Here is a 26,397-nt window from a genome sequence, read left to right as displayed (position 1 = left end):
TGAGCGATAAATCACAAGTTAAATAATACTTTACGAATGTGTGATAGCGTCCTGTGTCCGACCCTGGCCTAAATCACTGTGACAAGGGGACATGGTACGTATAAGCACATATTCCATAGTCTATAAACTAAACAGGCAGTTATTGATTCAGCTCCCTTCAGCCCGGGTCCCAGAGGTTGAGCTTGCAATATTAATGGATCGTCTAAAATAAGGAGTATATCCCAAATGGCATCCTATCCCCCATATAGTGCACTATATTGGGAAGCACCCAGGGAGTACAGCTGGGCCTGGGCGGCTCCACTGGCCAACGCCGTAGCACTGGGGTGGTCAGCAGTTTATGGAGGCGAGGCATACAGGTCAACAGAGTGTCAGGGGTCAAAGATTGCCATCCCAAAGGTCTCCAATGACCCCGGCCAATTGATTGCTTACACATCAGAAAGCTTCCTTGCTGCGTTAACTTCAAATTTTGCTCTGGAGGCTACAGGGCCGTATGACCACCACTTACAGGGCCGTATGACCACCACCTACAGGGCCGTATGACCACCACCTACAGGGCCCTATGACCACCACCTACAGGGCCCTATGACCACCACCTACAGGGCCGTATGACCACCACTTACAGGGCCGTATGACCACCACCTACAGGGCCGTATGACCACCACCTACAGGGCCCTATGACCACCACCTACAGGGCCCTATGACCACCACCTACAGGGCCGTATGACCACCTCCTACAGGGCCCTATGACCACCACCTACAGGGCCCTATGACCACCACCTACAGGGCCCTATGACCACCACCTACAGGGCCGTATGACCACCACCTACAGGGCCCTATGACCACCACCTACAGGGCCGTATGACCACCACCTACAGGGCCCTATGACCACCACCTACAGGGCCGTATGACCACCTCCTACATGGCCGTATGACCACCACCAACAGGGCCCTATGACCACCACCTACAGGGCCCTATGACCACCACCTACAGGGCCCTATGACGACCACCTACCGGGCCCTATGACCACCACCTACAGGGCCGTATGACCACCACCTACAGGGCCGTATGACCACCTCCTACAGGGCCGTATGACCACCTCCTACAGGGCCCTATGACCACCACCTACAGGGCCCTATGACCACCACCTACAGGGCCCTATGACCACCACCTACAGGGCCCTATGACCACCACCTACAGGGCCGTATGACCACCTCCTACAGGGCCCTATGACCACCACCTACAGGGCCCTATGACCACCACCTACAGGGCCCTATGACCACCACCTACAGGGCCCTATGACCACCACCTACAGGGCCCTATGACCACCACCTACAGGGCCGTATGACCACCTCCTACAGGGCCGTATGACCACCACCTACAGGGCCATATGACCACCACCTACAGGGCCGTATGACCACCACCTACAGGGCCCTATGACCACCTCCTACAGGGCCGTATGACCACCTCCTACAGGGCCGTATGACCACCACCTACAGGGCCGTATGACCACCACCTACAGGGCCGTATGACCACCACCTACAGGGCCCTATGACCACCTCCTACAGGGCCGTATGACCACCACCTACAGGGCCCTATGACTACCACCTACAGGGCCCTATGACCACCACCTACAGGGCCGTATGACCACCACCTACAGGGCCGTATGACCACCACCCACAGGGCCGTATGACCACCTCCTACAGGGCCCTATGACCACCTCCTACAGGGCCGTATGACCACCACCTACAGGGCCCTATGACCACCACCTACAGGGCCGTATGACCACCACCTACAGGGCCGTATGACCACCTCCTACAGGGCCGTATGACCACCACCTACAGGGCCGTATGACCACCACCTACAGGGCCATATGACCACCACCTACAGGGCCCTATGACCACCTCCTACAGGGCCGTATGACCACCACCTACAGGGCCGTATGACCACCACCTACAGGGCCGTATGACCACCACCTACAGGGCCCTATGACCACCACCTACAGGGCCCTATGACCACCACCTACAGGGCCATATGACCACCACCTACAGGGCCGTATGACCACCACCTACAGGGCCATATGACCACCACCTACAGGGCCCTATGACCACCTCCTACAGGGCCGTATGACCACCACCTACAGGGCCCTATGACCACCTCCTACAGGGCCGTATGACCACCACCTACAGGGCCCTATGACCACCACCTACAGGGCCCTATGACCACCACCTACAGGGCCATATGACCACCTCCTACAGGGCCGTATGACCACCTCCTACAGGGCCCTATGACCACCACCTACAGGGCCATATGACCACCTCCTACAGGGCCGTATGACCACCTCCTACAGGGCCCTATGACCACCACCTACAGGGCCGTATGACCACCACCTACAGGGCCCTATGACCACCTCCTACAGGGCCGTATGACCACCACCTACAGGGCCGTATGACCACCACCTACAGGGCCGTATGACCACCACCTACAGGGCCCTATGACCACCACCTACAGGGCCCTATGACCACCACCTACAGGGCCGTATGACCACCACCTACAGGGCCCTATGACCACCTCCTACAGGGCCGTATGACCACCACCTACAGGGCCGTATGACCACCACCTACAGGGCCGTATGACCACCACCTACAGGGCCGTATGACCACCACCTACAGGGCCCTATGACCACCACCTACAGGGCCCTATGACCACCACCTACAGGGCCCTATGACCACCACCTACAGGGCCCTATGACCACCTCCTACAGGGCCGTATGACCACCACCTACAGGGCCGTATGACCACCTCCTACAGGGCCGTATGACCACCTCCTACAGGGCCATATGACCACCACCTACAGGGCCGTATGACCACCACCTACAGGGCCATATGACCACCTCCTACAGGGCCGTATGACCACCTCCTACAGGGCCCTATGACCACCACCTACAGGGCCATATGACCACCTCCTACAGGGCCCTATGACCACCTCCTACAGGGCCGTATGACCACCACCTACAGGGCCATATGACCACCTCCTACAGGGCCCTATGACCACCTCCTACAGGGCCGTATGACCACCTCCTACAGGGCCGTATGACCACCTCCTACAGGGCCGTATGACCACCACCTACAGGGCCGTATGACCACCTCCTACAGGGCCGTATGACCACCACCTACAGGGCCCTATGACCACCACCTACAGGGCCGTATGACCACCACCTACAGGGCCGTATGACCACCTCCTACAGGGCCATATGACCACCACCTACAGGGCCGTATGACCACCTCCTACAGGGCCATATGACCACCTCCTACAGGGCCGTATGACCACCACCTACAGGGCCGTATGACCACCTCCTACAGGGCCATATGACCACCTCCTACAGGGCCGTATGACCACCACCTACAGGCCCGTATGACCACCACCTACAGGCCCGTATGACCACCACCTACAGGGCCCTATGACCACCACCTACACACACCACCCTATCTGCCTTCCCTCTCTGTGGTCTGGTGTGACTGAACAGTGTATCATATGGTGTGGATATTTCATCGAAAGGCATTTCATACTGAAATGTTGATTTATATGATGATAAAAGGATGTCCATTTTAGAATAAAGGCTTTAGTAATATCAGCGTCTTTAAATACAAAAGTAGTAGATAAAACATCTCAAACATTGTCATTTTAATAAATTATGCTTCCAGAAGTGTACAGTCAAAGAGGGGTACTGTTTATGAGTTTGGTATGAAACAAACAATGAAGAAAGATAAGGGATACAGATATAGCATATACCACAATTCTCAATAGCATAACACTTGCAACATAAATAATAGCAATTTTACAGCACACAGAGTAAATCAGTAATATATTTTGTTAACAAAAAAAGTACATAGTCCAGCATTTATACCAGTAATAGTCTTCTGCATTGTTAAACATAATGTCACCTAAACATCTTTGCGATTGCATTTTCAAACATCAGAATGGGATAACAGTAAAAATGATCTGTCATTAATACAATTATTTTAGAAATGCACTTGGCTTATTGTAGTCTAGTTTATTGAAATAGTATTAGCATATTTGGGATGAATATTTGGCTCATGGAGCAGTTTTGTCAGAATATTTATTTTTTATTACATTGCAGCGACACAACAATCATACTAGGAAAAATCACATCTGTTTATACAAGGAGATTTAAACCCTCTCTTTAAAAACCAAAATATACTAGTCTGTCTGTTTCCACAAGTCCCAGCCGAAGTCACGAGGACCTGTCATTTGGCAAAACCTCAGGTTAAGTGGCCATTACAAGGCCTGTAGATCCTCTGGAGACACATGTCTATGCTCTATCCCATCCCATTTCCATCAGTCCCAGCCAAAGTCATGGCCTGTCATTTGGTAAAACTTCATGTTGAATGGCCTATAGAACTCCCTGAGCCTGAGCAGCACCTCTGGAGAGATCTGTGGATGAGGCCTTCCCTTAGACTTCCCCAGACAGCGTGGCCTGCTGCTCCCCTCAGGCTTCTTCAGGCAGGGGAAACCCTTGGTCTGGTTGAAGTAGAAGTGTTTGTCCGTGACCAACCTCTTCAGCCCCAGGAAGTCCTGCACCCTGCCCATCTCCCCGGCCGGGTCCGTCACCAGCCGCTCCCCGCTGACGAAGAGGAACTTCGAGAGGGGGAAGTAGCGCAGCCAGTTCTCCAGGTGCTTGGCGTAGATCCCGATGCGCACGGCGCTCCAGGAGGTGTCGATGAGGCCCGTGGTGGAGTTCCGGAAGGTCAGGCTCTGGAAAGACGGAAGGCCGGGTTGTTTGGACAGCGTCTGGGTGTAGTCGGACACGGCCCGGGTCACGGGGTCTCGGACCACCACGATCAGCTTGGTATGACGACTCAGGGCGAAGAGACGCCGAGGAGCCTCCTTGGTGACGAAGTAGCTTGGTGTCTTCTCCATGGTGATCTGGCTTTCCAACGTCCGAGGCATCAAGTTTCTGAGAGGAGAGGAGAGAAGAGGAAAGATTTGATTAGTGGTTCCCAAACATTTGGTAAACTAACATGCTAACAGCTTCTGGGAATGCAACAAACTTTAAGACCTTTGGAACCTGGTTTGTGTGTCATAAACACGACCAGATCTGTTTCCACATGTTTAATATTACAACATTTTATGGAATATGGATATTCCATGCGTCATTGGAGTGTTCCAACAGTCCCCTTTGATGCTCCCCAGCCTCGAGGGCTTCTGATTTAGCTTTGTAATTAGTTGGTTAGGTCTGTGATTACATCAATATAAACATCTACATTAGACGCTGGCCTCGCTGAAATGCATGTCAGATGGAGAGGAAGTCAATGAGTGGGTGCTTAAGGGAAACCACAAAACCATAATAACCAGTGAAAAGTCATTTCCACAGGACATCCTCCTCCTTCACAAGCCTGTCAGAGCATCTCTGAGAGCTGGGCTGAGAGCTGGGCTGAGAGCTAGGCTGAGAGGTAGGCTGAGAGGTAGGCTGAGAGGTAGGCTGAGAGCTGGGCTGAGCCCAGGCTGCCTGGACAAATAACAGTGCATTCGGAAAGTATTCACACCCCTTGACTTTTTCAACATTTTGTTACGTTATGTTTAAAAACAAATCCCTCATCAATCTACACACAATACCCCATAATGACAAAGCGAAAACAGGTTTTTAGAATGATTTACAGAAGTATTCAGACCCTTTGTTATGAGACTCGAAATTGAGCTCCGGTGAATCCTGTTTCCATTGATCATCCTTGAGAGGTGTCTACAACTTGACTGGAGTCCACCTGTGGTAAATTAAAATGATTGGACATGATTTGGAAAGTCATCATTGAGGGAAAGATGAACGGCGCAAAGTACAGAGAGATCCTTGATGAAAACCTGCTCTAGAGCGCTCAGGACCTCAGACTGGGGCGAAGGTTCACCTTCCAACAGAACAATGACCCTAAGCACACAGCCAAGACAATGCAGCAGTGGCTTCAGGAAAAGACTCTGAATGTCCTTGAGTGGCCCAGTCAGAGCCTGGACTTGAACCCGATCGAACATCTATGGGGAGTCTTGAAAATAACTGTGCAGCGAGGCTCCCCATCCAACCTGACAGAGTTTGAGAAGAATGGGAGAAACTCGCCAAATACAAGTGTGTTAAGCTTGTAGCCAAGAAGACTCTAGGCTGTAATCAACAAAGTACTGAGTAAAGGGTCTGAATATTTTGTATTTTTAATACATTTGCAAAAATGTATAAAAACTTGATTTTGATTTGCCATTGTGGGGTATTGTGTGTAGATTGATGAGGGGGAAACAACTATATAATCCATTTATGAATAAAGCTGTAATGTAACAAAATGTGGAAAAAGTCAAGGGGTCTGAATACTTTCCGAATGCACTGTATACCATACCATGCACTGCCTATCGTATACCACGGACACTGCAATAAACTCCCCAACAGACCAGCACCAGTCTAACTCTACTTTAGCCAACAAATGAGAAATAGACCTGCACCCAGATTAGCAGTAAAGAATCTGATGATGAGCTAAAGAGATGAAAGACAGTTAATAGTCTCCAAATTGTTTTATTTTAATTTTATTTAACCATTATTTAACCTTTAAAAACATGTCCTTTAGCAGCTGGAACCTAATGTTGGAACACTATTTAAAGTGGAATCCCAGAAGTTCCATTTTAGAATCCTAAGGACACAAAACAGGAATCCTTCCAACTCTCCTCAGAAAAGGACCACCTTCATTTAATTTCAAATGAGGGGATTCAAATCTCACGGCGGGTTTATGTTTTAGAAATCCAAGCATGAAGGAACGTTCCAACTCCTCAGAAAATCCCTCATTTAATTTCCACGGATGGTTCCCCCCGTAGCATAGCCATGTGGTAGAGACTGAGGTTGGGTCTCAAATGGCATCCTATTCACTATAGTACGGTGCACTAGGGCTCTGAACTGAATTTGTGCACTCTATAAGGAATAGGGTGCCATTTGAGACGTATTCCAAAAGCTGTCATCAACGTGGTTGGTCTCTGGTCTCTAAATGCAGGGCTCTGGCCTGAGCTGTGTGGGGAACATACTCCTCTCTGATCCAAATCTGACATCCCCACCACGAATGTGCCATGAAGCTAATCCTGAAAACATGGCTTATGTTTTTACAACAGACCGCCTCTTTTTTTTACTACAGCCTGGGTAAGGGTGGATATGAGGATCAGGTATACAGACAACACTCATACCACAGTAACGGAATCTGTTAGGTTTTTAGAGAGGATCTACCTCAATTGGATCTCCTGGTTCAATAAAGGTTAAGTAAGAGAAAAAGGAAATCATGTAGATAATGTTTCATTGGCTCACCCCAACTAGGCCTATAGCATGTTGATATTAATATTACAATGTAAGAGGTCAAATAGTAACACAGAAAACCTCCTTTCAAGAGCAACAACTCCGCTGGGATTCAGCTTTAGAGGGACATATCTCTACACATTCTCTCCTGTCTTCCTCTGTTCTGAACAACTCCCACGGTGGCTGATCAGTTACATAGGACAGCATTGTGCTATAATTCTATCACTTCATAACTCTGTTCATTTCAAGATATAAAGGAGACCCTTTTCTTTACAACTACCACTACAACGCATTACAACTAAATAATTATACTTATTTAATTTGATACTTATTTTGCTCTCTCTATTTGTAAAAAATGTAATGTTTTACAATAATTATTTTGGCCTGACATACGGAGGTGACAGTCTGTTTGTGTAGTGTGTACTCAACAGAAACTGAATGTTTAATTCTGACCAAACAGGCTAATGGCATCCATGCTGGACTGTCCCGGCTTCCATTGCCATCATGTTTAAATTCTTTATTTAAATGTTTTATTTATTTAACCTTTATTTAACTAGGTAAGTCAGTTAAGAACAAATTCTTATTTACAATGATGGCCTACCCCGGGCCAAACGCTGGGCCAATTGTGTGCCGCCCTATGGGACTCCCAAACACAGCCGGTTGTGATACAGCTTGGAATCGAACCAGGGTCTGTAGTGACCCCTCTAGCGCTGAGATGCAGTGTCTTAGACCACCGCGCCACCCGGGAACCCCCAAAACACTGTCCTGTAATCACGGAACTCTCTGGCTACAACACAAACCCAAGTGGGAGGGAGGGAGAGACACATTAACCTAGCCAGCCTTATCTCACAGTATTAAAGTGAGACCCATATACTAGAGTGAATACCTATTCAACTGCTGTTGTGGTTCTTTGTCAAATGTTGTTGCTCTCTGTATGGTTTCCAGCGGCAGCCAGGTTAGCGGAGGCTAGCTAAGTGATCTGCTGTTTGTTTTAATCACACCTTAGCCTAGCGGTAGCACTGTTAGCATCTGGAGCAAGAATGCAGGTCAGAGGGTCCACAGATGTGTGTTTATCTCTATAGACCTGCTGTACTCACCGTCTGGGTGGCCCTCAGCTCTATTAGGCCCTGTTGTAAAATACCTCAGGTTGATAGGCTACTGTTTATGACCGTATTGTAGAGACTGAACTAAGTACACCAACCTCAGTGTGTGTCAATGTCATCTCAAAAACAAGGGGAAAAGACAAGCTACACACTAATTGCGGAAACTTTAATGTTGACAAATATTGACTTGATCGTTTTTGTACTAAGTAGTTGAGCTCGCTCGTAAAACGCAGCATCTGGGCATTAGCATGCGTGTGTGTGTAGGGGCGTCATGCATCTCCAACATCTGAGGGAGCACAAAGTACGTGTGGATGGCTGCACGCACGCACACACACACACACACACACACACACACACACACACACACACACACACACACACACACACACACACACACACACACACACACACACACACACACACACACACACACACACACACACACACACACACACACACAAAGTGCTCCAACCTGGGCTTTTAACTCTTATTTGCCTTCCCAGTGTTAGCTTTCCTCTCCCCTGTGTGTCATACAGTAAGAACCCATGTTTGTAAACATAGGACAGGAGCTTTGATTTAAAAGTTGGCCACACTCTCAGAAGAACACACCTTGACACACCCACCCACCCAACGGACACACACAAACACAAACATATGGGCATGCACGGACACACCCTTATGCCCTTATGCAGGAGCAGCTAACACTCTGCACTGTTACCAGCAGGACAGGCTGAGGTTCTCTGTGTGTGTGTCTGTGTGAATGCTCACGCATGCAAATGTTTGTACCAGCATGAGCGCGTGTGTGAAATGCAGTAGAGGATATAAAGATTTGTTGCTGGGTTGGAAGGGTTTTCCCTGTTGGTCCCCGGACTCAGACCCTGTATGCTGTGATCTATCTTGACTCTGTGTAACTTTACTCTGTGACCCCCGCTAGACCCCTCTGGGAGAGGACTTTGTCCTTTCCACCCTGAAATTCAGAGGCAGACACTTATGATTCAGTGGGTGAGACCATCGGGCCCACGGGGGATGTTTATAACGCAAGATGTCTTCAGCTCAGCATCTCTCTCTCCCTCTCTCTACCTATTTTATCAGGGATACTTCCATAGGACATTGCAAGTTACATTATGAGTACACACAGTGTGCAGGAATGTTGAGAAGACATTTTGTCAACCAATACCCATCACTGGGGGACTACATTTCTGTCACTACAAGTTAAATGTCATCTGGAGGCTTAAACACAGGGCATGTTGCCTCTGAGAGCTGAGACATGCCTTTGACTCTTTGTCCCCTGTGTTAGACTCAGTACTCTGCTACTCTGCAGAGAGAGAGGCTTGTCATTCCTGGGAGAAGAAAATGGAGGCCTCAGGAGTTAGTGAAGAGTAATTAGAAGTGAAAGTCAGCAGGAAACAACAAAGAGACCAATAAAATGTGTGTGTGTGTGTGTGTGTGTGTGTGTGTGTGTGTGTGTGTGTGTGTGTGTGTGTGTGTGTGTGTGTGTGTGTGTGTGTGTGTGTGTGTGTGTGTGTGTGTGTGTGTGTGTGTGTGTGCGTAGCATGGCATAGTAGAGTCAATCCACACGTGTCGGACTACACTCCCACGCTGATTTCATACAGCAGCCAGAGAGTGGTGAGAGTTCTATGCTCCAGTGAGGTAGGTCTCAGATGTTGGAGATGACTGTTATGACAGCAGGCAACTTTGAGAAGAGTCAGTGGGAAGCGGTCTCACAGTTTCCTCGGGAGAGATAATGACAGTGTAGAGAGAGACAGAAAGAGAGAGAGAGATGACAGTGTAGAGAGACAGAAAGAGAGAGAGACAGAGAGAGAGAGAGACAGACAGAGAGAGAGACAGAGAGAGAGAGACAGAGAGAAACAGAGAGACAGACAGAGAGACAGACAGACAGACAGAGACAGACAGACAGACAGACAGACAGACAGACAGACAGACAGACAGACAGACAGACAGACAGACAGACAGACAGACAGACAGACAGACAGACAGACAGACAGACAGACAGACAGACAGACAGAGAGAGAGAGAGAGAAAGGGGGAAACAGCTCAAGCCTCAGACTGTCTACTGCAGGATAAAGCCTGACATTCCAACTCCAGAATTAAAAAGAGAGAGAGAATTGGAGAGATAATAGGGTGAGAGAGCATCAAATCAAATAACATTTTATGGGTTAGCTGTTAGCTGTGCAACTTTATCAGTGGGTGACCATGGGCATGGAACAGATGAACAGACAAGAGGAAGAGGAAGAGAGAGATGGAGATAACTGGAGATGTTAAGTTGCTGTAATAATGTGGTTAACTTACTTAGCAGTGTGAAATGCTGCACTGTGTCATTCTTTAGAACTTGTTTTTAAGATAACCTCCACCTTTAAAACAGTAACAAATGCAGGGCTTCTAATGATTCTCTGAAGGTTGAAGTGTGTTTTGCTGTGCAAGAAAAGCCCTTTTGAACCAAAGTTAAACATTATCACTAATACTATACATCAAATCAAATAACATTTTACACATACACATGGTTATGTTAATGTGAGTGTAGCACAGAAGTAATATCTAACAAGTAAAGGAAAGGAATGAATAGAATATGTACATATAAATACATGGATGAGTGATGGCCGAACGGCATAGGCAAGATGCAGTAGGTGGTATAAAGTACAGTTTATACATATGAGATGAGTAATGGGTATGTAAACATTATATACATTTACATTTACATGTAAATGTGGCATTGTTTAAAGTGACTAGTGATACTGTACATTTACTACATCCAATTTTTAATTCTTAAGTGGCTAGAGATTTGAGTCAGTATGTTGGCAGCAGCCCATCAATGTTGGTGATGGCTGTTTAACAGTCTGATGACCTTGAGATAGAAGCTGTTTTTCAGTCTCTCAATACCCTCTGGAGAGCCTTACGGTTGTGGGCGGGGCAGTTGCCGTACCAGGCGGTGATACAGCCCAACAGGATGCTCTCGATTGTGCATCTGTAAAAGTTTGAGTGTTTTTGGTGACAAGCCAAATTTCTTCAGCCTCCTGAGGTTGAAGAGACACTGTTGCTGTTGTGCCTTCTTCACCACACTGTCTGTGTGGGTGGACCATTTCAGTTTGTCAGTGATGTGTACGCCAAGGAACTTAACTTTCCACCTTCTTCACTACTGTCCCGTCGATGTGGATAGGGGGTGCTCCCTCTGCTGTTTCCTGAAGTCCATGATCATCTCTTTTGTTTTGTTGACTTTGAGTGTGAGGTTATTTTCCTGACACCACACTCCGAGGGCCCTCACCTCCTCCCTGTAGGCCGTCTTGTCAATGTTGATAATCAAGCCTACAGCTGTAGTGTCATCTGTAAACTTGATGATTGAGTTGGAGGCGTGCATAGCCACGCAGTCATGGGTGAACAGGGAGTACAGGGAAGGGCTGAGAACACACCCTTGTGGGGCCCCAGTGTTGAGGGTCAACGAAGTGGAGTGGTTGTTACCTACCCTCACCACCTGGGGGCATTCCGTCAGAAAGTCCAGGACCCAGTTGCACAGGGTGGGGTTGAGAACCAGGGTCTCAAGCTTAATGACGAGTATTGAGGGTACTATGGTGTTAAATGCTGAGCTGTAGTCGATGAACAACGTTCTTACACAGGTATTCCTCTTGTCCAAATGGGTTAGGGCAATGTGCAGTGTGATTGCGATTGCGTCGTCTGTGGACCTATTGGGGCGGTAAGCAAATTGGAGTGGGTCTAGGGTGTCAGGTAGGGTGGAGGTGATATGTTCTTTGACTAGTCTCTCAAAGCACTTCATGATGGCGGAATTGAGTGCTACGGGGCGATAGTAGTTTAGCTCAGTTACCTTAGCTTTCTTGGGAACAGGAACAATAGTGGCCCTCTTGAAGCATGTGGGAACAGCAGACTGGGATAGGGATTGATTGAATATGTCCATAAACACACCAGCCAGCTGGTCTCGTGCTCTGAGGACGCGGCTAGGGGTGCCGTCTGGGCCAGCAGCCCTGCGAGAGTTAACAAGTTCAAATGTTTCGGTGAAGGAGAGCCCGCAGGTTTTGGTAGCAGGCCGTGTCGGTGGCACTGTATATTCCTCAAAGCGAGCAAAGAAGCTGTTTAGTTTGTCTGGGAGTGTCACAAATCCCGCTTCCTGAGTCTGTGTTTGCCTGTGTTTCTGTCCTGGAGTGTGTTTCCGGTGTCCTGGAACGCACCCGGTCTGGTTGTCGGGCGAATTAGCTTGTTGGGGGATCGATGTTCACCCGCACCTGTATCCCATCAGTAATCTGCACACCTGTCCTGATCATCACCTCTCCCCTTCAAAAGCTCTGACCTGACATCCATTCCCTGCCGGATCGTTAGCCATGAACAGTATGTTGTGCCATAGTATCAGCCTCAAGTTGGATAGAATTTGTTTTGTCGTTTTTTACGTATTGCTTGCCTTAAACTTACCTCAGTTTGTTCTGTCTTCAGTTACTCACCCGGATCATTTACCCCATTCCTGCCTGGTCGTCGGAGGATTCCGCTACCCCATTGGATCCACCTATTTACTCCCATCAACTCACCACCGCTGCCCGCTACGCCACCTGGATATATCTACCCATTCACATTCACTTGTAAATAAATACTCACCTTCTTCCTACTCTCCTTGTCCTGGTCTGCTTCTGGGTTCGATTTTGAAAGAACGTGACAGGGAGAAAGACATTGGGGACCGCGACAGGGCTGGTTTTCTTTTTGTAGTCCGTGATTGACTGTAGACCCTGCCACATACCTCTCGTGTCTGAGCCGTCGAATTACGACTCTACTTTGTCTCTATACTGACGCTTAGCTTGTTTGATTGCCTTGCGGAGGGAATAGCTACACTGTTTGTATTCGGTCATGTTTCCGGTCACCTTGCCCTGATTAAAAGCAGTGGTTCGCGCTTTCAGTTTTGTGTGAATGCTGCCATCAACCCACGGTTTCTGGTTGGGGAAGGTGTTAACAGTCCCCGTGGGTACAACATCACTGATGCACTTGCTAATAAACTCGCTCACCGAATCAGCGTATACATCAATGTTGTTGTTTGACGCTATCCGGAACATATCCCAGTCCACGTGATCGAAGCAATCTTGAAGCGTGGAATCAGATTGGTCGGACCAGAGTTGAACAGACCTGAGCACGGGCGTTTCCTGTTTTAGTTTCTGTCTAACAAAATGGAGTCGTGGTCATATTTGCAGAAAGGAGGGCGAGAGAGGGCTTTGTATGCGTCGATGAAGTTAGAGTAACAATGATCCAGGATGTTGCCAGCCCGGGTCGCACATTCGATATGCTGATAAAAATGAGGGAGCCCTGTTTTCAGATTAGCCTTGTTAAAATCCCCAGTTACAATAAATGCAGCCTTGGGATATGTGGTTTCTAGTTTACATTGAGTCCAATGAAGTTATTTCAGGGCCGTCGAGGTGTCTGCTTGGTGGGGATATACACGACTGTGATAATAATCAAAGAGAATTCTCTTGGTAGATAATGCAGTCGGCATTTGATTGTAAGGAATTCTAGGTCAGGTGAACAAAAGGACTTGAGTTCCTGTATGTTGTTATGATCACACCACGACTCGTTAATCATAAGGCATACACACCCGCAATTCTTACCAGAGAGATGTATGTTTCTGTCGGCGCGATGCGTGAAGAAACCAGGTGGCTGTACCGACTCTGATAACGTATCCTGAGTGAGCCATTTTTCCGTGAAGCAGAGAATGGTGCGATCTCTGATGTCTCTCTGGAAGGCAACCCTTGCTCGGATTTCGTTGTCAAGAGACTGGACATTGGCTAGTAGTATACTCGGGAGCGGTGGGCGATGTCCAGAAGACTGCTCCGTCTGCCCCTTCTGCGGCGTCGCTGTTTTGGGTCGCCTGCTGGGATCCAATCCATTGTCCTGGGTGGTCCTGGGTGATGCTGCATTACTCTTTCTCCAGCGTCTGCTACCGTTACACTATTGGTGAGGGAAAAATAAAACGACCACATTTTTCCACGAATTACCTACCTTTTCCAAATTAATTGAAATTACAAGTACACCTCAGAACTCTCTAATGGACTCCAACCATTGGCCATCTGGTGTCTACCCAACTCTAGACCAATGAGAAGACTCAATACTGGACTGCAGTGAATGCCACTTCCTAAATTGTTAAATGTCCCACTCCTTGTGGTTGTAGCCCATCCTTGACTTGTTTTAACTGAGGAATGGGATTACAGTTGGCAGAACACAGGGCCTGCAGCTGCTGGGAAAGATAGTGTTTGTCATTAAGGGGCCAATCCTGACCCAGTAAATTGTGTGTGTGTTTTTGTGTGTAAGAGAAAGAGAGTCTCTAAAATACACAGCACAACCGAGAGAGAGAGGGAGTCTCTAAAACACACAGCACAACAGAGAGAGAGAGAGACTCTAAAACACACAGCACAACAGAGAGAGAGAGAGAGTCTCTAAAACACACAGCACAACAGAGAGAGAGAGACAGAGAGAGAGAGGGAGAGAGAGCGATGTCGGCATATGAGAAAGCATTTATTTGGTTTTCAGATTTCTTTTCTTGAACTTCCTATATAATGTTCACATTCCGAACTGAAAAGGACAGAGTTCTCCTTCAGACAGAGTTCTCATTTTAATCAGTCACATTTCCTCACAATTAAACATAACTATTGTCCAGGAAACCAATTTGTGTTACATTATTAAAGACAACCCATAAAATGTTTCCTTATCTGCTTTTTATAACAAAGAAAGGTGTGTTCCTATGATTCTACTCGCTACTCTCACGCTCTCTCCACTTCACCCTCACCCTTCTGCCCTCCTTACCCTCTCACCCACCCAGCCAGACGGTGAGTTGGTCAGTAAGTTATTAAACAGAGATGGTCAGACAGGGCAGAAGGCAGAGGCCACGCCTGAGACAACAATACACACTGAGCTGTCAATTATTTACCAGCCTCTCCAGACAGGCTAAAACAGAAGATGGTATGCTGGGTGATGTTGGTAGAGGGTCAACCTAAAGGGTCCTAGGTAAAATTATGCGCCAGACAGCTCCTGGATGAATTATAATCCAATAACTGCCCTTGTTGATAGACTAGAGCAAATAAGCAGACTCTGATTGGGACTGGGCCCTGGTTAAGATATGTTTCGACAGTTTGAAGTGTAGGGATTCATCCCTTGTGTAACTAAACAGAGCAACTCTGGTGTTGGTGCAAAAACAAAGCTGCCCTTTTTGACTGTCACACTTTTATCACTATCCTACAGTCGCTACAATGACTAGGCCTACTACAGTCTCTGATAACTAAAATGTCATTAGTCCACAAATTTATAATCACAGCTTTACAGAAAACAGAAGACATTTCCCTCTGGTTTTCGGCGCTGACTGGGTGTGTATTATGATTCCAAAGAGGTGTAGTGCTATGTGAGGTTGTTATAGCTGTGACATCCATCTTGCTGTGACAGGGACATGGGAGGATGAGGTCGGGAGGGACGGAGTGGGGGATCATTTTTTACACTCCACCAAACATAAACCCTAATCGGTCACTGTAACCTGGGAGTCGTGTTAGAGACCTGCAGGCTGACAGGAACCCAGGCTACTGGATCAATACTGTCATAGTTCTGTTGCTCTATCTGGTTTAAATGGATTTGTTTATAATGAGGAGAAAGAAGGTAGGCTAGTGAAAACATCCCTGGGTTAGTCTTACATTATTATAGTAAATGAGCATCCAAGTAGCCTACATCTGCTAGTTAAAAAATAAACACACATTTTTGTCACACTGAGCTTAGAAATCTTCACAACAATATTAATATACAGTATGTGCGAATTGGTCAACTGTATAGGGAGCACCGTTTTAACTAAGTCCCTTTGAACTAATACATTGCCATGTAGTTCTATTCACTGAGAAAATGATCAGTTAGCTAATCATGTATATAGATAGACCTAATTAGGTTAGGCATCTGGCTATTGAGGACATTGATTTGGAATAGGCTCCCTTGTTCTATCACACCAAGAGGGTTGGAAAGGAAGTCCAATGGACTTTTTCATTCGTCCAATACTAAATACTCATATAGTTATCATGTTTGATTATTCAGTTATATTTCCCCCATTTCTTTTTGCATATTGACATCCGTCTTGAAGACATTCCTTTGGTGTCTTGAAAGCATGCCATGCATGTATTGTAGATCTCTCTTTGGCCGTACACTGCCATAGCCTGAAATAATGACACAGACGAGCCGACCAGTGGACCTTGTCAGGGAAACAAAGTCTCCTTTGTTCTGTCCAATTCTATATATTTGATTTATTTCAGAGACACTTTGACCATGAAAGGCCCTCCCAAAATCTTTTCGTTGGGCCAAAGAACTCTCTCTCTCTGTCTCTAACACGACTTCAAAACCTTAAAAATGTGCCTGGGAATTCGGCAGTGGAAGAATCCCTTGTGATTGATTTTTTTTTAAAGGCAGTTAAGAAATAAGAGCTGGACATTCCTGTCTGCATACTGTGACCAATGCTACACTGAATTATGCAAGAAAATATACTTCTGAAGAACCCTGTCCCCCCAATCCCCACACGTTTCAAAGTCTTCACAGTATGTATAGGGTATAAATGTCGGTGGTTGAAGGATCAACGACACCTTGTCAACAAGATTGAATATTCGGCAGTTAAGGAACCTCCCCTGCAGTGCCCTGGTAAAGGTACCAACAGCTGAATCAATAGGAAACTCTAGTTTAACAGATCAATATTGGAAACTACATCTATAGTATGTCTAATGAATATTCATGGTGTCATGAAAAGGTGTGGTTTAATGGTGGAACGCAGAGTAGAATGGGGAGAGGGAGATGTGACACTTGACTGGGTTGGATCTCAAACGCTTAGGCTACTTGCACAAATGCAATGGAAACACACACACACACACACAGAGAGAGAGAGAGAGAGAGAGAGAGAGAGAGAGAGAGAGAGAGAGAGAGAGAGAGAGAGAGAGAGAGAGAGAGAGAGAGAGAGAGAGAGAGAGAGAGTAGAAAGAGCTAAACCCTTTAAACATGTTTTCTCCCACAAAGCCACATAACCATTTCCAAATGCATCGAGAGGCCAAGTTTTTTCCACATATAAGCATTTCTTCTAAAACAATTTTCCAAATGCTTCTTTTTAACATGTCCATGTGTTTTATTTGGTAACTAACTGAAGACAGAGGACAGTGTTCCTTTTCAAACTCAAAGCAGTGTAACAATACACTTTGAAATTAAGAGCTCTGTCAAATTACATAATGTTTAAGTGATACTTTCAATGTCCAGTCTAAATGCTTTATGCTGCTGTCTTAAATGGTGCCTGGAGTGGTTCCAGTCCAGATATGAATGTATATCCAATGGGTTTTTACTTAATTCTATGTCAATGTGAATAGCAACACTTTATAAAATTGCCCTTATGCCACAGAGTTACGCTATAACTGATTTGGTAACCAGAATGTTATTGGTCAGCTGCACACATAAAACAGTGATTGAATTGCCTTGAAAGGTCCGATTCTGTTTCCTATCAGTTACTAGTATAGTTACTGTGTAGTTACACAAGTTATTATACAAGACATCACAATCCCTTGTGTAATACCTTGGTTAAAATCAAAGACCCCATCAATTATGATACAAGGCCTTTCACACAAAGGAGAGAAGAGTGGAGGGAGGTGAGAGGGCGGAGCTGGTAAGGGATTAGACTGACTGATCTGGGTCTCATTACTCCAACACAGCACTACATACTTCGACTTAGATAAGAACCAATAAACCATCACACCCTTAGGCACAGATCTAGGATCAGCTTTCCCTCCCCAAATCCTAACCTTTACCATTAGTGGAAAATACCCAATACTGACTTTAGATCAGAGCCTTGGCTTGGGGCAACTTCACCCTACACTGACAAGCTGGTACTCCAAAACGTGATGTCATCTCTGTTTCCCTGAGCTGTCTGAGCTAATGCCTGACCTGTCATTACAGCAGGCCAATCCACACAGTGTTGACAATGCCTGTCGTCAGATTAGGAAAGACTAAAACCACACTTGTGGGACAGCAGAGAGACTAGAGAGCTGCTGTGCAGCTGAAACAAAGCACTACATGGACTGTGACGGTGTTAAAAGATGTGTTGGAAGGTCACTGGTCTCTCAACACCATCAAAAGCTGTAGCCAGTAACTGTTGTAGTGCCACAATGTAGGCTACTACCTAATCATCTGCCTGGCCTCACAAACTACACTGAATAAAAATATAAACACAAAATGCAACAATTTCCAAGATTTTACTGAGTTACAGTTCATATAAGGAAATCAGTCAATTGAAATAAATTCATTAAACCCTAATCTATGGACTTCACATGACTGGGAATACAGATATGCATCTGTTGGTCACAGACACCTTAATTTAAAAAAGGTAGGGGCGTGGATCCAAAAACAATGCATCGCAACACATCTCCTTCGCGTAGAGTTAATCAGGCTGTTGACTGTGGCCTCTGGAATGTTGTCCCACTCCTCTTCAATGGCTGTGCAAAGTTGCTGGATATTGGCGGGAACTTGAACACGCTGTCGTACACGTCGATCTAGAGCAGTGGTTCCCAAACTTTTCATAGTTCAGTACCCCGTCAAACAATCAACCTCCGGGTGTGTACCCCCTCTAGCAATTTCGATGAGACTCTCTTGTTCAGATAGGAAAGTGATAACGAATCCAGTTTTTTGTGTCGCCATTTCAGGAAAGTACCCGCGTAATTGCGCACCTAGCTCACTAAGGTGCTTCGCTATATCACATGTGACATTATCTGTAAGCTTGAGTTCCTTTACACACAAAAAAAATCAGACAATGATGGAAAGACCTGTGTGTTGTCCTTGTTAATGCAGACAGAATAGAGCTCTAACTTCTTAGTTGCTGAGAGTCCCTGTAAACCTAGATTCAGATCGTTCAGGCGAGAAAAAACATCACCCAGATAGGCCAGTCGTGTGAGAAACTCGTCATCATGTAAGCAGTCAGACAAGTGAAAATTATGGTCAGTTAAGAAAACTTTAAGCTCGTCTCTCAGTTTAAAAAAAATGTGTCAATACTTTGCCCCTTGATAACCAGATCACTTCTATGTTGTAAAAGCGTTACATGGTCGCTGCCCATATCATTGCATAATGCAGAAAATACATGAGTTCAGGGGTCTTGCTTTAACAAAGTTAACCATTTTCACTGTAGTGTCCAAAACGTCTTTCAAGCTGTCAGGCATTCCCTTGGCAGCAAGAGCCTCTCGGTGGATGCTGCAGTGTACCCAAGTGGTGTCGGGAGCAAATGCTTGCAAGCGTGTTACCAATCCACTATGTCTCCCTGTCATGGCTTTTGCGCCATCAGTACAGATACCAACACATCTTGACCACGAAGTCCATTTGATGTCACAAAGCTGTCCAGTACTTAAAAAATATCCTCTCATGTTGTCCTTGTTTCCAGAGGTTTGCAGAAGAGGATGTCTTCCTTAATTGACCCCCCATAAACATAACAGACATATACCATGAGCTGTGCCAGGCCCGCCAAATCTGTTGACTCATCCAGCTGTAATGCATATAATTCACTGGCTATAATTCACTTTCGAAACATCTCCTGCCATGTGACTGATGCATCATGAAACGGTTATGTTTGATGAAGTCATTGTCTGTATAGTTTTTTGGGCCTTTTCCCCCAGGATTGTCCCAGGCATATTCGCGACAGCAGGAAAAATTAGGTACTCTACAATAGTATGGGGATTGCCTGTCATAGCCACTCAGAAGCTCACGATATGAAACGCTTCTGACAGGCCGCCTGATAGGCCGCCCCCAAGTGGTGAGGGTAGGTAGCAACACATCTGCCACGCTGATCCTCAACACTGGAGCTCCCCAGGGGTTCGTGCTCAGTCCCCTCCTGTACTCACTGTTCACCCACGACTGCATGGCCAGGCACGACTCCAACACCATCATCACCGACAACGATGAGACAGCCTATAGGGAGGAGGTCAGAGACCTGTCTGGGTGGTGCCAGAATAACAACCTATCCCTCAATGGAACCAAGACTAAGGAGATGATTGTGGACTACAGGAAAAGGAGCACCGAGCACGTCCCCATTCTCATCGACAGGGCTGTAGTGGAGCAGGTTGAGAGCTTCAAATTCCTTGGTGTCCACATCAACAACAAACTAGATTGGTCCAAACACACCAATACAGTCGTACGGCCCAGTGTATCCGGTGCCTCTGCCAAGGACAGGGCCTCCTGTATGTCTCTCCAGCCTGGTGAGTCCTGTGCCTGCGCCCAGAACTAATCCTCTCGTATGTCTCCCCAGCCTGGTGAGCCCTGTGGCAGCTCAACGTACCAGACTGCCCATACGTCTCCTCCCTCCAGGGATGATCCATGGCACGAAGCCTCCAGTGATGATCCATGGCAAGCAGTCTCCAGTGATGATCCATGGCACGAATCCTCCAGCGACGTCCTCCAGTCCGGAGCCTCCAGCGATGTTCTCCAGTCCGGAGCCTCCAGCAACGTTCTCCAGTCCGGAGCCTCCAGCGACGTTCTCCAGTCCGGAGCCTCCAGCGACGTTCTTCAGTCTGGAGCCTCCAACGATGAAGATCTCCAGTCCGGAGCCTCCAGCAACGAGGGTGCTCAGTCCGGAGCCTCCAGCAACGAGGGTGCCCAGTCCAGAGCCTGTCACACCCTGACCTTAGAGATCCCTTTATGCCTCCATTTTGTTTTGGTCAGGGCGTGAGTTGGGGTGGGCATTCTATGTTTTGTGTTTCTATGATTTTCTATTTCTATGTTTTGCCGGGTATGGTTCTCAATCAGGGACAGCTGTCTATCGTTGTCTCTGATTGGGAACCATACTTAGGCTGCCTTTTTTCCCACCTGTCTTTGTGGGAAGTTGACTTCCTATATGGCACTTAGCTTTAAGCTTCACGGTTTTGTTTTGTAGTGTGTATTGTTTTGTTCTGCGTCTTTTCTTAATTAAAGAACATGTACGCTAACCACACTGCACCTTGGTCCACTCCTTTCAACAGCCGTGACAGTGTAAGTCCCCGGCTACTAGGAGTGCCGCCTCAGGGTGAACGTTTTCTTGTTTGCTTATGATACAGCTCATTCAATGTTGTCTTAGTGCCAGCCTCTGACTGTGGTGGTATGTAAACAGCTCCAAAAAATGCAGATGAAAACTCTCTAGGTAGATAGTGTAGTCAACAGCTTGTCATGAGATACTCTACATCAGTCAAGCAATAGCTTGAGACTTCATTAGATATCGTGCACCAGCTTTTATTTACAAAAATGCATAGTCTGCAGCTCCTTGTCTTACCAGACGCCACTGTTCTATCCTGCCGGTGCAGTGTATAACCAGCCAGCTGTATGTTGATAGTGTCAAGCATTAGATATTACCGTTTTGAATGTCCCATTGGTACTGTAGTTTAATCTTCCTCATAGGTCATCTATTTTATTGTCCAAAGATTGCACATTTGCTAGCAGAATGGAAGGAAGTGGGAGTTTATTCGATCGCCTATGAATTCTCAGAAGGCCTGCCGACCCATTTTTCTCTGCCTCCTCTTCAAGCAAATCATGGGGATCTGGGCCTGTTCCCGAGAAAGCAGTATATCAATTGCGTCAGGCTCATTAGACTCGTTAAAGGAAAAAAGGATTCTGCCAGTCCGTGGTGAGTAATCGCAGTCCTGATGTCCAGAAGTTATTTTCAGTCATAAGAGATGGTAGCGGCAACATTATGTACAAACTACGTAAAAAAATGAGTTACAAACAACGCAAATAAATGAACAAAAAAACACAATTGGTTGGGGGAACGTAAAACGTTTGTCTCCGGCTTCTTCTCACCAGGTCAAGACCCAGGTGAGGACGAAGAGCTCGCAGATGAGCTTCCCTGAGACGGCTTCTGATAGTTTGTGCAGAAACTCTTTGGTTGTGCAAACGTACAGTTGCATCAACTATCTGGGTGGCTGGTCTTAGACGATCACACTTGTGAAGAAGTAGGATGTGGATGTCCTGGTCTGGCAGGATTGCACGTGGTCTGCGGTTGTGAGGTACTGCCAAATTCTCTAAAACAACGTTGGAGGCGGCTTATGGCAGAGAAATTAACATTCAATTCTCTGGCAGCAGCTCTGGTGGACATCACAATTGCATACTCTCTCAAAACATGAAATATCTGTGGCATTGTGTTGTGACAAAACTGCACATTTTATAGTGGCCTTTATTGTCCCCAGCACAAGGTGCACCTGTGTAATGATTATGCTGTTTAATCAGCTTCTTGATATACCACACCTGTCAGGTGGATCGATTCTCTTGGCAAAGGAGAAATGCTCACTAACAGGGATGTAAACAAAGTTGTGCACAAAATGTGAGAGAAATAAGCTTTTTTGTGCGTATGGAACATGAAACATGGGACCAACATTTATATGTTGTGTTTTATATTTTTGTTCAATATATAGTAATTAAAGTGAAAAACAGTACAGTCAGGTAACTTGCATTAGACGTATGTTACACTGCCAATGCATTTTTCTGCGTAATCCTTAGTAAAACAATAATAGGTGTATGCTTGGAGACTTTCATCCCTCCATTGATGCTGTTTCCATTTGTACCCAACGTCTGCAATATTCATGAACAGACTGTATTGATTTCTCCCTCTTCTTGGCTCTGTGTCACATTCTTATGTGCTCTCCTGCCTTCTTCCTAACCAGGTGATATGGGTGACATGTGAGGGCTCCCCAGGGACACACACAGGGACAAACACTTAGAAATGCAGAACATCAAGTCAACAAACAGCATTTTATTGGCAGGGGACTGAATACCCCGTCGAACCAAGGGGCTCTGAGAGAGGATCCTTATTTATTTGGCGTTAGGGGATATTAATGAAGTGACACTGAAGTAAGCAGGGGAAGATAGGAGCCTGTTCAGGAGAGTTGATCAATTACAAAAATAAGGCACCACAATATACACCTGATATACAGTAAATCCACAGAATATTGTTATCTTTTGGTGGCTGTGATGACAGGCAGTTTCATAGAATATTTTGGGGTGAATTATAACTAAATTATGACTTGTGATTTACCAAGCACCTATGTCACAGTGCAATAACATGGGTATCAGGTAATCGGCATTGACTGATTCAAGTGAAATATTAGGCTATTTATTATAGAAAATCATATCTCTTTCCATTTTTTGGCCATGTTCAATATGTTTTCACTGCTACTGTAAATTAAAGCATACAAGAAAAAATAGATTTAATTCAAATTCAAAACAGCCCTTACTCTCCCTTACCTGTACCATTCCAATCCGTTATCATAGAACCTGTCGAAGAAGTGGGGTTCGGCGCCCACAGCTCTGACATCTGGGTGAATGCGCAGAAACTCCAAAAGCGCGCGCGTGCCTCCTTTCTTTACTCCGATGATGATTGCCTGAGGAAAAGTTTTACTACCGAAGTTATTGGCTATAGAGATGTTGTTATCCGGTCGCAGTTCGTTATCATTGCCCTGCATGAGTGAGTCAACACTGTCAAAGTTCTCCGAGCCGGGAGAACTGTTCTTGTGCGGTTCGAGCTTTTGTTGCTTCAGTTCATCATTTAGGCCTAATATTTTGTTGATAAAAGTAGTCTGTTGTTCGTATACAGGTCTTGGTAAGGATTCGCAGTACCCAGAGAGACAGTAAAATAAGTAAGTGAAAATGATGATCATGGTAAGGAAGACGGAAAGTTTGGACTGCGCCTTCAGGTGTCCAAAGTTGAACACAGCTCTCCATTTGCTACATCCCATGAGTCGCTATACTGAGCAGGAGGGTAACACGCAGAAAACATGCCTTTTTAAATTAGATAAGTTCAATGCGTTTTAAAATAAAGATTAGGCCTGGTCTTTCTTTATAAAGTTACCCAAAAAAACATCGTTCTTGATGAAGTCGTGCCATTACGCACTTTAAAAAATCCATGAATATGTTTGATCATCCACTTCATAACACATAACTCTAGTTTAAATAAATATTTGTAGGCCTAACTGTGTCAATGTCAACTTGTCCAAAGTGCACAGTGCTCAGAGAAACGTAGTTTGTCCCCTCTTGCTCTCTGCTCCTCTCCCTTGGCTCGCGCGAACCTTCTGGCCCCCATCACCAGACTACAGACACACCCCTTTCCTTCTGGGTGTGAATCCACGCCCTGTTGGTCAAATTCCCTCCTTTACATTTTCAGCCATGATTCTGAAAATAACACGAATAACTGGCACACTGAGATAAATCACAAATTATAATGTGATTGAATAGCTTTTTTAATTACTATGTAGGCTAATTCAAGAATATATAGGTATCTTCCAAGAAATAACCATTTGTTTAGAAATATGGTGTTATGCCATTTAAATGTAAAAAGGATCATTAAGAAATCTCTAGATTTGTCTATGTGAAGTGTTGTTTAAAGCCCTCTGTTTGGGGCTGACTGTGGTCAATGTGTATGTGTGGACTGTGGGGTAGGGGTTACCCCCTGTCCCTACCCAGGGCTGTAAAAGGGGCTATACCCTATGGAGCCACCTGTCTGTCTGTCTGCTAGCCCTCCTTGGCCACACACCCTATGGAGCCAGCCTGCCCAGCCATGACACACAAATGAACCTCTTCCTGCTATGACAGGGCCAGACAGGTGCAGTCAGTGGTCAGCTGGAGGTCTGTGTGTGACCAGCATGCTGTATAAACAAACCTCCTCCCTCTTCAGGAGACAATGGTGAAAATGCAGACAGACAACCATCAGTTTCTCTCAGGTCAACTTTCTCACGTCAGCAGCCTACAGCCAGAGCAGTGTGGCTAGACTACAAGATGCTGATGATTGTAGTCGGCAGTCATTTAATCTCATCTGTGGTATTACATATTCTTTCATCAGGTAGAATGCAGTAAGTATTGGAGGAAATCAAAGTACTCGAAACACAGCCCAGCTGCTGCTGATAAAAGTAACAAGGAAGTAAATGACTAAAGAAAACAAGTGGAGTAAAGGACTCCTGAAACTGGATCTCTACTACAATAAAGATGTTTAGTCAAAGGGCTAGGGTGTCCTCTGTTACCCGAGTAAGGCTGGAGGATGGGCCAGTAAAGTTGATATTACCACAGACATTACCAATCAGCATGGTTGAAACTGAACACACGCATACACACACAGTTAATAAGATGCATACTTGATAGTTAGTGAACGTAGAGGGGGGACTCTAATACATGTTTAAGAAAGGAACAGCAATTAATGACACATTTATTTAAGGGCCGAAATATTCATTCATATTTAATATTTCATATTAAACATTCATATTTTTTGCCTGTCCTTGTTCAATCTGTGCTCCTTGTGTCTGACTGGAGCCCATCAGTCCATAGTCAACTCTACTGTGTTGTATTGGAGGCTGTAGTGATAACATGGCTGCAGTTCATATAATCAGACTTGTGGAGACCCATTTCAGACTGATCTGGACAGCCCATTTCAGACTGATCTGGACAGCCCATTTCAGACTGATCTAGACAGCCCATTTCAGACCGATCTGGACAGCCCATTTCAGACTGATCTGGACAGCCCATTTCAGACTGATCTGGACAGCCCATTTCAGACTGATCTGGACAGCCCATTTCAGACTGATCTGGACAGCCCATTTAATTTGAATGCTCCTTTCTGACTCAGTTTTCTCTTCATCAGCTACCAATGTCATACATCCAGTTCAGATAGAAGATGAGACAGGGATGTTTAGTGTATTTTGTAACTCATTGATGTAAAAAAGCGAGCCGAGATCTCAGAGAGGAGACCGATAGTAAGCTGTATGAAACATTTGACTTATGATTTTGCCCCCCGAAAACAATTACTGTTAACATAATGTGTGAGAACTAATCATCAGCACATCTGTTATCTGCAGAAGACTGTAGTGTTGTTGGGTCTACCATGTGAGCAGAGTGGAAACACAAGCCTCTGGTGAAACAGTCTGACATGACAAAATGAATTATTGTATTAACTGATAGGTGTAGCACATGCCAATGCAAAAAAAT

General features: G+C 45.9%; 1 protein-coding gene across 2 annotated transcripts; it reads right to left on the bottom strand.

The window, feature by feature from the left end:
* Positions 1-3,666: 3,666 nt before the first annotated feature.
* Positions 3,667-24,498, bottom strand: LOC118402952 (heparan sulfate glucosamine 3-O-sulfotransferase 3B1-like). 2 transcript variants are annotated; one of them, XM_052478063.1, is made up of 3 exons: positions 23,671-24,498; positions 14,037-14,376; positions 3,667-4,975 (listed from the first exon to the last, which is right to left on the bottom strand). In XM_052478063.1, exon 3 carries the CDS (start codon positions 4,966-4,968, stop codon positions 4,357-4,359), a length of 612 nt encoding a protein of 203 aa, XP_052334023.1. In that variant the 5' UTR covers positions 4,969-4,975; positions 14,037-14,376; positions 23,671-24,498; the 3' UTR covers positions 3,667-4,356. The 2 variants fall into 2 exon arrangements, with proteins under 2 accessions (XP_052334023.1, XP_035657239.1); XM_035801346.2 differs by lacking the exon at positions 14,037-14,376.
* Between the last annotated feature and the right edge of the window lie 1,899 nt (positions 24,499-26,397).

This window comes from Oncorhynchus keta, chromosome 24, assembly GCF_023373465.1.
Source record: "Oncorhynchus keta strain PuntledgeMale-10-30-2019 chromosome 24, Oket_V2, whole genome shotgun sequence".
Taxonomy (NCBI): domain Eukaryota; kingdom Metazoa; phylum Chordata; class Actinopteri; order Salmoniformes; family Salmonidae; genus Oncorhynchus; species Oncorhynchus keta.
This window is presented reverse-complemented; position numbering and strand designations above follow the sequence as displayed.